General features: G+C 37.7%; 1 protein-coding gene across 1 annotated transcript in view; it reads right to left on the bottom strand.

Moving 5' to 3' along the window:
* LOC145779640 (uncharacterized) overlaps positions 1 to 11579 on the bottom strand; it is a 40469-nt gene extending 28890 nt beyond the window's left edge. The window contains exons 1-8 of the mRNA XM_082591279.1: positions 11455 to 11579; positions 10268 to 10344; positions 9719 to 9770; positions 8749 to 8855; positions 7520 to 7666; positions 5233 to 5326; positions 3491 to 3595; positions 2016 to 2270 (exon numbers count right to left, since the gene is read on the bottom strand). Coding sequence (XP_082447405.1) covers positions 2016 to 2270; positions 3491 to 3595; positions 5233 to 5326; positions 7520 to 7666; positions 8749 to 8855; positions 9719 to 9770; positions 10268 to 10344; positions 11455 to 11506 — 889 coding nt within the window. The 5' untranslated portion in view covers positions 11507 to 11579. The remainder of the gene's footprint in view (positions 1 to 2015; positions 2271 to 3490; positions 3596 to 5232; positions 5327 to 7519; positions 7667 to 8748; positions 8856 to 9718; positions 9771 to 10267; positions 10345 to 11454) is intronic.
* Positions 11580 to 13722: the final 2143 nt, after the last annotated feature.

The following is a 13722-nucleotide window of genomic DNA, read 5'->3' as shown; positions in this document are numbered from 1 at the left end:
GTGACGTCGTAATGCATTTTATATATTTGTGGCATATAGTATTCCGCTAGGCCAGTGGTTCCCAACTCGTTTTTAAGGCGACCCATTTAAAAAAAAAATTCAGTTCGGTAAAATCTTGCGACCCAAGCAAATTGTCGTAATATTTTAAAAGCCATACAAGATTGTATTGCAAACAAGCAGCACTACAAAAGCAGTAACTTTTTCCGAAAATAATATGTTTATCAAATCACTAATGAGATAGCTGCGCTGGCTTGCTGTCAGTGAGTTTTTGAAATCGAGGCATTATTTTGCTTAGGCATAGCCGCATGTCGACTTTAACTTCTAGCCGGTTTCGCTGTTCAGTTTTCAATACACACATGGCGCTAAATCCAATCTTACAAAGCCAAGTTGTTGCAAATGGATTCTGTTTTTGAATCCCTAATTGTGAAACTGCGGGATACACTTTGTACATGGAAACCCAAAAGTGGATTTTTGCAGAATCTTTGGGGTATTTGTCTTTGAAGGACGCAAAAGAAATACGGATTGCTACTTCTGTCGGTATGTCCATAAACTGTTCTGCAACATGGATGGAAAGTTGAGGCAGATCTTTTCCAACAAGTGGATCAATTATCCAATCATTTTGGTTATTAAGTGTTAGAGATTCTCCATAGTAGTGTGCCACAAACTTTTTGGCAAACTATTCCAAACTATTTAGCTGAGGAAATATATCGTTCTCATCTCTGGTAACATAACTTTTCCAGAATATGAGTTTTTTGTGGTAAGCAGAAACTTTTGCGGCGCGATCAATCACTGTAAAACCGTTGCCTTGCATATATATTAATTTAGAGAATTCATAGAGTCAAATATATCGGCAAGGTAAGCAACTTTTGCCTTGAAATCTTCTTGCAAAAACTTCTCGGCTAATCTCACACAGTTCTGTTGCCTCAGGAAGATAGCAATCTCCTCTCGCAAATTACAAACTCGCTTCAGGACACGACCTCGTGACAACTATCGCACTTCTGTGTGCAACAGCAATGCTTGATAATAATCAGAATCCACAAAGACGAAAACAAATGCCGATTTAGTGGACTTGTTTTGATGAAGTTTACACACTTCACATCATTCAACACTTCGTACAGCTCTTGAGACAGCTTTTTTGCAGCAAAGGCCTCTCTGTGGAGAAAGCAATAAGTCCATACAGCACTTGGGGCTTTGTCTTTGATGCTTTTTATCACACCAGACTATGCGTGGTCCAACGTGTGGAAAACTTCGTCATAGTTTGTCCGACATAGCGTTCGTAACATATAGTGCACGTTACAATATAGCCCATATCTAGTAACTTTGTCAAGGTAATTTATGTTTGAGACTAAAATTTTTGTTGGGTTTACATTTAATAATAATAATAACAATAATAAAAGCGAAAGTTGTTAAAACTTCTTGCACTACGATCATGCTACAAAGCTTTCCGATGTCTCGACATGAAACGCTTCATGACTTGTGTTTACATTTTCCAGTTTTGTGATCGACCTCTTCACGTTTTAAATTATTTTTATTGTTATTTTTTTCGCCCAAGATACAATATGCCTGAAAAACAAGCGACCCAAAAAAATTATCACGCGACCCAACTTTGGGTCGCGACCCATGAGTTGGGAACCACTGCGCTAGGCTAGTTACAAGAGTTGCCAGTTCCGCGGTTTTCCTGCGGAATTGGGCTAGTACACACTAAAAACAATGTTTTTTCTTGCAGTGATTGTTTCTAAAAACTTACTGAAAAGTAATGAATAAAACAATATAAAAGTAATGAATAAAACAATATAAAAGTAATGAATAAAACAATATAAAAGTAATGAATAAAACAATATAAATATGAGCATAATAGTTAAGTTCCTTTTAGAAGTGAAATATTAAGGGTAATATGCTATAACTGCTACGTTTATTTGGGGAACGGCTCGAAAAAGGTTGGGGAAACACTGCTTTAACAAGACAACAACGTCATAAAAGTTAGAAGCAACGTCATAAACCTTAGAAGTGCTCACCTCCTCCCTTGCTTGATGCAGACTCGCTGTTCGATGGCGACACCACAGAGGCAAATACACTGCTGTCTGACACCGTTCCCACCACTATCTCAAACGTTTCGTTTGGATGGACTTGTGGTTTGGTTTTGTTGAAGGTTTCGTTTCGAATCGAAGCGCTTGCAACCGTCGTATATGTGACGTTGTTTGCCGTCGTTTTTTCATCGTAAGTCACGTTCATCGGCTTTCTGTTGCAGACCGGAGCTGTCACATCCATGACTGTTGAAAAAGGTGGTAAAAGCTTAACGGTAGTTTAATCGTAAACGCATTAGACAGTAGAATTAAATGCAAGCTTTTAGTGCAGTGTTGAAACAGGTGCTCGGTAGAGTGTTTTGAATGTTTTCTAAACTTGTTCAGTCAAAAGTTATCTTTAATAGAATGTAATCCGATTTTTTTTAGTCATCATTCCGTGATAATCAATTTAAGAAAAAAAAAATATATATATATATATATATGAATTTTCAATGGTAAAAACACCATCCTGCATGCAACAGAGTGGTAATCTAAGTCAGAGGCCAAAAATAGAGTCCTTTCAAAGTTTATCAGGTCGACCACATGATAGAATAAATGGAATGCGTTGCATTGTGATGTGGTGCTTAGAAACCAGAAAAAGGATGATTGACGGAAGCAATACCCATTGGTGATCTAAATGTGCAAAAATGGGCCCCTTTCTTATACAGTATAAGCATTCTTCTGCCATTATTCCAATTTCTTTGTACGTAGCATATCATTTCAATCTCTAGCAGGCTTTAACGTTCGCGTTTGGTCAGATTTACCTTTTCTACCACGTTATGTTATGGCAAGTTTTATTTTGCGCTATGGTGGTCAGAAATAAAAATTAACAGAACTGATGTACAGTACATATATGAACGGTATTTATAACAAAATCATCATCAAAAAGAAGTATACCCCAGCTGCACTGGCGTCTTTACGAATAGGCTAATCACTGATGAGAAGTGCAATTGGATTAAAATAACTTGAAGTCGTCGTCAGACTCAGGCCACAGCATTATCTTCTCACACATACAACGAGTGCTCTCCGAAGATATACCACCAGATAAGTTTATTTGTATGATAAATCAAGCTTTTTCGTTGTTTTAACGTTGAAAAAGATCACGATAACTGAATTATTACCCAGTGATGGCTCTAAAATGAACTTTGTTTTTAAGTGCACGTTGTCTCTAATGCTACGTTGTCCAAACGAATGTGATGACAACGCTGCTGGAAATCAAACAAGACCCACTCACAAATTCGCTCTTTCCATTGATTTAACGTCGCAATGCAAAATAAAAAAGGTTTTCTTGGTCAGATTATGAATTAAAATGATGCGCTGTTTAACATTTAGGAAAGACAAAATTCAACGTAAAAATTGAGCATCGCCAACGTCTGCAGACGTTAAATCAATGAAAGCAGATTGATTTCGCTGGTTAAGATACTCACGTTGTTCATCAACGTTGTAAGTCCGGTTCGGTTCACCTAATCTCGTGTTGTCGGAGCAAGAGGACAACATCCGGCCGTGGAATGGAGTGGAGGATACGATGCTCCCTGGAAAATATGCTTGCTCATAGAGGAGGTCGATATCCCAAGAGGCACAAATTAAGATTGGATCAGAATATGTTAATGAGTGTTTTAAACAGCGCTGTAGCCTATCCATGACAGATACGAGTTGCTTTGCAAAGCAGATAGTCTCAGTCTAGTTGTACAGAGATGCAACCGAGTACATTATTACCCAAGGTCACTTCTTCAATGCCAAGTGTAGAAATTAAATTTACCGCAGTTTTAAAAGAGTATCACCCGACAGAGTATCAAACCCACGTTTATTGGCTCGGAGGCGGACACTCTAACCCAGTGGTTCTCAACCTTTTTGACCTTGCGGCACCCTATCAAAGAGATAAATAGTTTGCGGCACCCTGGTAAAACTGGATCAATTTTATGAGGTTTCTGCATTTCAAATAACTGTATGAAATAACAGAATGAGTTGTACAGTAGCCTATAGCGCGGGTAAATAAAGGTATTTATTCAAAAGTTAGTGTGAAATTTGGGCATGACTTCTTGCACAAAGGCCCTTAATATTTGGAGGCACATTCGATAAAGCCACTCGCATTTCTTCCTCGACTATAAGCAGTCGTTCTCGTTTTTTAGTTTTTATGTTCGTTAATACAGAAAATCCACTTTCACATAGGTATGACGTGGAAAACTGCAGCAAAAGCACAATAGCTTTCTTCCAAACGCAAGGTTATATATTCATTTTGAATTTTTATCCAGAACTCGTCGAGAGGCATCTGCTTGTGCATAAGCTTAAAATTTCCATTGTTACGAATGTCAATTAATTCTTCTTCTTCTTCTTTAAGATTCAAAACAATATGAGAGTCCAGTAAAAATGGATTTCTCGGTATCTTCGCAAAATAAAATCATGAAACCTTGCAATAATGATGCGTTTTAAACGTTTTTATGGAAAGAACAACAACGAGTTAAAATCTCTTTCACACTGTTTTTCCTGGTTGAGAAAACAAAGGCTTACCGCGGATTATCAACCTACCGCCAGCGACTTCCCCACTAAGCGACTCTCCAGAAAGGAGCAGGGAATAACTGGGAGACGCCAAACTTAATACGCACTGAAACCCGGTTAGAAATAAATAAATTTCGCTCTTAACGGGTTAAAGTTAAAATAAAGAATGAGCCGCAGTATTGCAATATCTCAATATCTCACGGCACCCTTGAGCATTGCAATTGGCACCCCGGTTGAGAACCACTGCTCTAACCACTAAGCCATCGACCTTATTATAAATATGATACAAATAATCTAAATTTTACAAAGTGGACAAATACAGGTCCACACTTTGTAGATAGAATAGCTACAAAACAATTTTTAACAGTGAAGTACTTTTCTGCACACTTTTGTGTATTCGTAACCCAGACAGCAAATCAGTCTATTTTTACATTGTTTTAACGTCTGTAGACGTTGCATCAATGAAATAAAAGCACTGATTTGCTGGCTGGTTAATTTAACATTGTCATCTCATTTAATAAAAATACTTGTTGCGAGTGTGCGTTCCAGTAATCGGTTACAATTTTCATTGCATTATTAGAGCAGAATAGTCTCGTACGTGCTCAAAATATCCTGCAAGTCCGATTTCAACCATTTTAGGTATGCCCCAATCGAATGACAGAGATCTTCTCACCTGTTTGTATAGGAGATGCGGTGGAAGAAGGTATGGATAAAATTTCTTGCGTGGATGGCTGATTCGCAGGGGAGGAGTGAGTTTGTGGGGGTATCTACGTAAATAAAGTTGAAACATCGTTACAAAGGAAACTTAGTGTTGGTTATTATGGTGGAAAGTAGTCTCAAGAAAAATAAAAAGAACTTAAATTTAGTATTATTTTGTCTTGTATGGTGAACTTATGGGTGAAAATTCTACATGAAATAAACAAAAAATGATGATACGATAAACGAAAGCCTTTGAACTTCAATGGTCAGATTGCGGTTGCTTGACTGATATGAATAAAATCTTGGTAATTTTCTGATGTATATAAATGTGTTCATGAGAAGAAACACACCAGACAGCAATTACCGTCATTTTACCCGTTTTTATCCGTCATTTTACAATGCTGGACGTTAAATCAATCAATGGTTGAATCAATGCTGAACATTGCTGTCTGAAACATTATAATCCAAAAGAGTTACATCCAAGATTTTTGCCTTTTCTTACAAATTTCTTCCCTTAATAGAGAAGTATTTTCACTTTTTTATTGAAACATGCTTCAAAATGCTTTATCAGGACGTCCGAAGAACATGGTATGAGATCCCAGTTGTTGCTTACCTGTAGTGACCTGAATATCTCATTATAGCGACTTCAAATAACATTTTTAAAAGAATGAAAAAGAATCAAAGCATAAATTATGCCACCATCAGTAGTAGTAGTGTAATATACATGTAAGCCTAAGATGCAGGCCAGAAGTTGGGGCTCAAGTTGCCAACCTCCTCGTGATGCGTTCTGGTAATTCAAGTTTTTGAAGAAAATGGCAACACCAAAGATCGAAACTCATATGGCACCCGGACTCCCGGAGTGATAAAAGAATAAGCCCTCGGCTTCGGTGTCTAAAAAAACCTTAAACGCAAGAAGACTAGAAGTTCAGCATTTCGGATATAAGTTCTCGAAAATTACGGAGTGGATCATTAGGCTAGCATCACTGAAGATCATTATTAAACTGAGATAAACTTTTCCAAGGACTCAAAATGACGCAACTGCTTTGAAAAAGTGACATCACTTTTAAAAATGAAAGAACAGCAACAAGAAAGTTGTCTTGCTTAGAAATTAACTTATAGATACCGTCAGCCGACAGCTTCAAGTTGATAGTCTGTCTGTCTCTTCACTATCAAGAAAATCTTTCAAAGCATGGATAGCTTTTATTTAATCAGCTTCCAAAGGTTTTGGTTAATGTTGATAGCCCCGAATGAACATGTAAGTCATGCCTGACTTGAAAATTAAATTTCAGTTGTTTGATAATAACCTGTGTAATTACACCATCTTTCAATTAATTAAGGTTCACATTAGTTTTTAGGTAAAATAAAGTGCGCTGGTTGCCAAGCAAGGTAAAGCTCCCACATAACTACTGCCACTATTGGTAGTGCCATTCAGAGCATGACAACAAAAGAAATAGATACTTTCTTATTGACAAAATATCGAGTGAATTGTCATGTGTACTTGGTGGTCTTTAATTTAGATTTAAAATATTCTACATCGATATTTCTACATAAAACAACAAAAAAGTGACATTAAATACAATGTAATTTATAATAAGCTACAAGTGCTGGGACAATAGACGCTTATTTAAAGAGCTTGCTAAATATTGGACGCTAACTACGCAACGCAAAAGCAACGCACGTACAAATAGACATAAAGGGTTTTGCCATGTTTAATACACACGCGCGTGTGCGAGTCAAATGTTAAGCAAACAAAAGGATGGTGGTACTACCATCCTGGAAATATTGTAAAATAGCGTCACATTTGCTCATCAATGAAGTGCAACAAGCAAGCACATAAGCCACTTCAACTGACTGGCCACTTGAACCACAGCACTAAATATAATAATTGGGCTTTGTTGAACATAACACAGCATTCATAATGACTCGATTTAAACATTGTAATTTTCAAACTATCACAAAAAACTAGGCAAACAAATACTTCATCTAATGTTCTACTACAACAAACAATTGAACATATTGTACTAGCTTTTCAACAATTTTCGGACTAGTATTTTTCAAGGTGCAAAGATTTTACACAAAGAAAAATTCAAAGATATCTTGCTTCAAAAGTTCATACCTTCTACTTAAGCTGCAAAATAAAAATGCCTCCGATTTAAAAGGAATTGCAGCAATTCCATCTGACAATCACTTTCATGCTGATGTCATCAGTGAGTCAAAAGTGATGTAATAAATATTTCATGCCGCGATAGAAATCTGCATACCGTTGGATCCTTGAACGGAGTCTTGGTGATGCGAGGTCCGATGTCGGACTCGATGGGGATTGGAGAAGCACAATCCATGTGATTGGTGAGTGCGCACATGCCGGATGGTCGAGACGGTGTGTTTGCCATTGGGACAACCTTTGGTGGCTGCAACAAAGTATAGATATGGTTAGTTGGTGAAGATGATTTATTTAATTTTGAAGCTTTACATGGTTTTGTGTTTCAGTTCGATGTGGTTTGGATTTGCTGTTACAGACGAAATCGGTTAGTCGCATAAATCGTTGTGGCGCATGAGATTTCTAATCTCAAATCATACCATAAAATAATTAATTTGACAATAGCCTGATTCGGATAATCGTACATGTCGGTTAACGAATACAAAGATCGGCAAAACTAACTATGCGACTATCTGGTTTCGTGTAATTGGTTGAATAGATCTCTTCCAATGCATTTCACCTCTTTTCATTCGACAAACGATAAAAATCAGATTCTTTATAGATCGACATTACTTTAAAGCGCTAACCCAGATAGAAAGTCAACCGTTTTTTGCTTTGATTCAACGTCTGCAGATTTCTGTCTGGGAATCTGGTTGGTTCAACAAGGTCTGGATGTGGCCGCGAATACAAAACCTAGCCAAGATCTTCAATCTCAATTTTGATCAAACTGCATGATGATGTTTAGTTCAATGAAGGAGCAATATGAGATAGTTACAATGAGTGAAAATGGCAGGTTGGGGTGAATGTAAAACCTGTGAATTATTGTTTGTTCTTATAAGGCGTAAAATTTTGCAACTAACGTTCGTTTCATCTTGAAACAAATATACAAGCTGGTTTCACATTTTACAAACAAGCAAAGTTTCAAACATTGCTTTGATAGAACCGAAATCAGTCCTAAGCACAAGCCAAAAAGCTTGGTGTCATGAATAATTGAAGCCAAACGATCCAGGTGTATCTCAATTTCTTAAACTATTTCACAACAAAGACTCGTTGCCGCGTCATATAATCAATATGCTACTGGAAAAAAATGTTCAGAGAGCCTTGCAAAGAAAGTGTTGCTATCAAAAACATGCAATTGCTTAAACCGTGCTTGTTTTAACCGACACATGTCGCAGTAAAAACACATTTTTTTCAGGTTTGAAAAATTGACTAGATTTTAATAAAACATATCTACAGTTTAACATGAAAACCAACGTATCAAAACCAATGATATATTTGTACAAGTTACCGTACCTCAAATATGTCAGCATCATCCACCAACTCAAGGTCAATGACCGATAATGAAGAGTCATCTAACTTCATCGGTATCTCATCATCTGTGAGCATTTTCTTTTCAAAAACTGCACAAGAAAAACATGAATGATCTCAGAAGTTGAATGAAACCTTAAATCTGTTTTATGAAAGAGGCCAGTCGGCTGCGTAGCCGAGTGGTGAGAACGTCTGCGCGACGTTCGAAAGGACGTGGGTTCGACATCGCTCCAGAGCACGCGGCTGTGTCTCGGCGAAAGACACTTAAAGGCAAGCCAAAATAAGGAGAGCAGCTGACTCGAAAACTATATGTCACTGCGCTGCTTCCTGTCGTCTGTTGTATCGCATCCGTGATCGCAGTGTACTGTATGTTATCGCAATGGGCGCAAATAAAAGCATGATTATGATTAGACTAACTACTTTCCTATAAACATCATACAAATTATAACAGTAACAACCCAAATAGCAAATCATTTTCCTTTTTTTACATGGATTCTGCATGGTTTTTCTGTAAACTGAAGTGGAATGCAAAAGTACGTTGTTTTTTGTAGTTGTGCTTGATTTGTGAGGACAAACTTTTGATATAAGTACGTACTTTTTATTTCATTCTAGCTGATGTGTTTAAATAATCATTATAAAATTTCATCCGCATATATAGTTGTGTTGTTGGTCAACTAGATTATATGCACAAAAACAGGCCAATAGAATGATCACACATAACCACCAACCAAGCACCCAATAAAACTATACAAAAAAATAAAAATAAACTTTACTCAAAATAACACTGAAATTACCCACAGTGAGGCGATGTCTACATTGACCAGCTCCACAGTGTCCTACCACGCAATTGCATATGTGCCTACAAGTTGTGCTCTGTGGAAGGTACGCAATATACAAGACACAACAAAACTAGGATGATATTTGTATAATAATATTTAAAACAATAGCCTCTCACCTAAACCTTCTGTTATGAACGATAGTGCTTCATTGTGTCCAATTGAAGTGTCCTGAGATAACAAAGGATAAAACTAAAAGATAGAAAGACCTACAGGTATGTTATTATTTATTATTGACTTAAACTAGGTGGGAAACTAGTTTTTAAAAGATTCACAAAAAGACTTTCACAGTGAGTGGCTCACAGTCCTGTTATTTCATACAGGTTATTACCATCCTGAAGGTGGTAACTGGTATAAAGAGCAAACCATCTCTGAACCCTTTACCTGGCCTTACAACGGCATTATACCACGATAATTAAGTTTTTATGGCCCCTTTTGGGCATACCTATCTTTAAGTGTCCTGCCAAAGATATAGACACATGCTGTTAAGTGGTATCAGACCGACACCCTTTCAAGTATCATTGCTGGGCCCTCATCGCTTGGATATGCAGCCTGTAAGGTGGTAAGGTAGATAGATATTACCTATCCTATCAATACAAAACTTCAATATCACGTACGTGTTATTAATACAATCACTATAAACCAGTATGATACATTCTATCACATACGTAAGTGAGAAAATCAGTATCAACTTCTTCAAGATTGATGAGGGCAGGTGAATTCATGTTCTTGGAGACACTTGTACCTAAAGGTAAAAAAAAAAACAATAAAAGTGAGCTACGCCGCTACATATTTAAATCTAATTAAAAGTCTTTAGTATCTGGCGGTTTTTTATGATGATTAATAAATAGATAAATCTACTACAAGCTAAAAACAAACAAAATGCTAGTTATTTATAATCGTAATTGGTTAAGAGGTATTTGTCGTGGTACAAAAAAGATTTGTAGTGTGGTGAAAAAGAGACAGGATGGCTTCTTCGCGACGAAGCTCAACTGGTTGCATGCCTGCAAGAACAGGGAGATTGTCCGATGGTGTAGGTCACAGGCAATCAGGCATCCTGTCACGACACGCAAGGCATCGTTTATGGCAGTGTCGACTTGATGGCAGTAGGCACTGCAGCTCCAGGCAGGTACACAGTATTCTGCTGGAGTGTGAACTAGCGCAATGGTGGCAATGCACACTGCGCAGGGTGTCAACTCCTGCCGGCCAGACGCCTTAGCAAAGCTGTGCGTGTTGAGATCTTTTTGCGTAGTGACTCCATATGTTGACGGTAAGTGAGCGACCTGTCCAGGACTATCCCTAGGTATTTAGAGTTTGGGCAGAATTGCAGGGTTTTCCATTGGTCTTGATCTTGAGCTCACGCTTCACTTCCCGGTTGTTTAAGTGGAAGGCTGTCGTCACTGTTTTGGTTTCACTGAGCTTCAGTCTCCATCTCTGGAGGACAGGTATGACATGTTCTGGTTTAGAGTCCCTTCTAATGTTTCCCATTGATTCGACAGGTATAGAATGGCCAAATCATCAGCATAGGCGTACTTTGCGGATACAATGTTTGGCAAGTCGTGGGTGTAGATGTTAAACAGAAAGGGGGCTAGGACAAATCCCTGTGGGACGCCATTCTTAAAGTGTCGTAACCTGCTTTGATGAGCTCCTGATCATGCGGACCATGTGCCTGTCTGGAAGCAGGCGGAGGTTTGTTATTGCCTTGCTGCGCAGTAAGACTTGATATAACTCTAAATGTTAAATATATAAGAAACTTGCAATCAAATGTGGTACTTGTAATAATAGCCAGGTATTTAAATACACAGTTCAGTTTATTTTTTGTTTACACAAACCATTTAAGTGCAAAATTTGTTACCTTCTTCACTCAAAGATCGAGAAGAGCAAGCGGGTATGTTGTCTGAATTCATTGGTGCTCAATCCTTTGCTTCTAAATTTAAGAAATCAACAAACACCTTTCTATCACCTTATGCTCAAACTATTCCTATTTTATTGTAAGTAGATAGTCAATTGCAGCATTGGTACCGTAGTTGCAGCAGTTGGGGGATGTTACCTGAATTGCTGTCTTATAAGCTAGAAGATAGAAAGTAGCCCTACGCCTACCGGTACATGCTTCATTTTTTCCAGGCAACAGTTGACATACAGCTGGCCAAGTATGTTGAGTAGGAGCCGGTGCTCTTTCACAATTCGCCCTGTCGGTCAAATGAACTGGATGATGACGTCATCATACATCATACACGTTGGAATGGACTATTATAAAGGAGGAAGTACGGGGTGGAAATGCACTGAAAAACACCTGAAGAAAATTGTCTCCCATTTATTCATTTGTTGTTCAATTTCAACAGATTTGCTATCGTTGGAAAACACAAGCATAGATCTAACCAACTACGTTAATGCCAAATCCCAAAATACCACTACCTCCATCTGGTGGCCACCTAAACTTGACCAAATTCAAACCATTATCAAAAGTTTACTTTATTATAAATATTCATTTCTTGTTCAATTTCAACAGATTTGCTATCGTTGGAAAACACAAGCATAGATCTAACCATAGGCGTCGATTTTTTCTTAGAAAAGAGGAATTCTGGGTGGGCGAGAGTTTTCAAACAGATTTCATTGGATGTGTTTTGTATATGTTTGCAAATTCGCAATGGTTCAGTCTTCGAAATTAGCATATTTTTACTTCGGCAAAAACGTTGCTTAGGCCAAACGGCAAAAGTTGAAGTTGCCTCGGCAATTGCTGTGAACACTTACTAGGAAAAGATTATACTAAAACGAGAAGCGAAAAATATACTAGAGTAGTCTATCACGAACGCATTGTTTGATTTGTTGTGATGTAATAATACCAAAAGTAGTGATAAAGCGAGCAACGCGATACGCACGCTGTTACGGTAATTCACGTTAAAAAACTCACGGGGAGGAGGAAAGTAGTTAATTTTGGGTTGATTCAACGTTCGAGTCAGCACAAATCGATTTAATTTTCTCGGCGGGTTATATTGCGTAACAATAATGCCCAATAAGAAATTTACGCTTGTTTTACATTAATTCGACATCTAGTACCGTTGAATTATCATAAAATAACATTAATTGCTCAACCAGGTACAGGTAACATATCAAGAGCTCCCTGCGAGAAGATTGCCTCGATTTACTGCGAGCAACAAAGTCTGTGTGATAAACTAGTCAGCATCGGTATCAGCAGAGCTGTATCAGCTGGACGAGATAACAGAAAGCGAGGCGCAACAAGGAGTAGATGCTTCAGGGATATCTATAACTACGGGATTGGAAACTCTATCCAGTGCTATACATCAGTAGGGTCATCACATTACTACGACCTGCTACAACTACAGAAAGATTAGCAAAATAAAACACCGACTAAAAGATATACAAAATTCGATTTTACAATAATAATACAAAATGTACTCTCACATTAAAACTTAATTGATTATAAAAATACATTTACGCTGCTAGAAAAAAAACAATGAATCCAAAAAATGAATGAATGCAACGAGTCCAAAAACCGCCTATTGTTGTTCTTTAGCATTTTGCGTAATGCAAATCAGATCAGAAGTAAACGAGGAGTGTTCAGTAATCAGCGAAATATGCTGTTGTATCATCAACTTGTTCACAGACCAATCCAATATGAAACCAATCCGTTTACGATGTCATCAGAACTAAAACCAATATTCATTCTGGAAATTTTTTAAGCAGCAAACCAAATACAACATCACTTCACTAATGGAATACAAACAAATAAACAAACCAGGCAAGCGTAGACTTTACAGTTTACAGCAGGTGAATTGATTGTTACACTTTTGGTTGTTCGTTTAGCCTACTACTTGCTGCCCTTTGAAATCAATTTATGTTATTATTTATCACAGCAGCTCACAAAGAAAAGTGACCCTACTGGTGTATAAAATGGTTTTCAGTTCCACAGAGTTTCCAATCCCGTAGTTATAGATATCCCTGAGATGCTTACATTAATTTGACGTAGAAATCAATGCAAATAAAGTGATATTTCTATAAAAGATTCTCTCAGCTGGGCAGTGGGCACGTGTCTAAGCGCCGGCGAAGTAGGAAGTAACCCAAATAAAACATCCAGCAATAGCAAGATTGAATCAACATCCTA

Source organism: Aplidium turbinatum, chromosome 1 (genome assembly GCF_918807975.1).
Source record: "Aplidium turbinatum chromosome 1, kaAplTurb1.1, whole genome shotgun sequence".
Taxonomy (NCBI): domain Eukaryota; kingdom Metazoa; phylum Chordata; class Ascidiacea; order Aplousobranchia; family Polyclinidae; genus Aplidium; species Aplidium turbinatum.
This window is presented reverse-complemented; position numbering and strand designations above follow the sequence as displayed.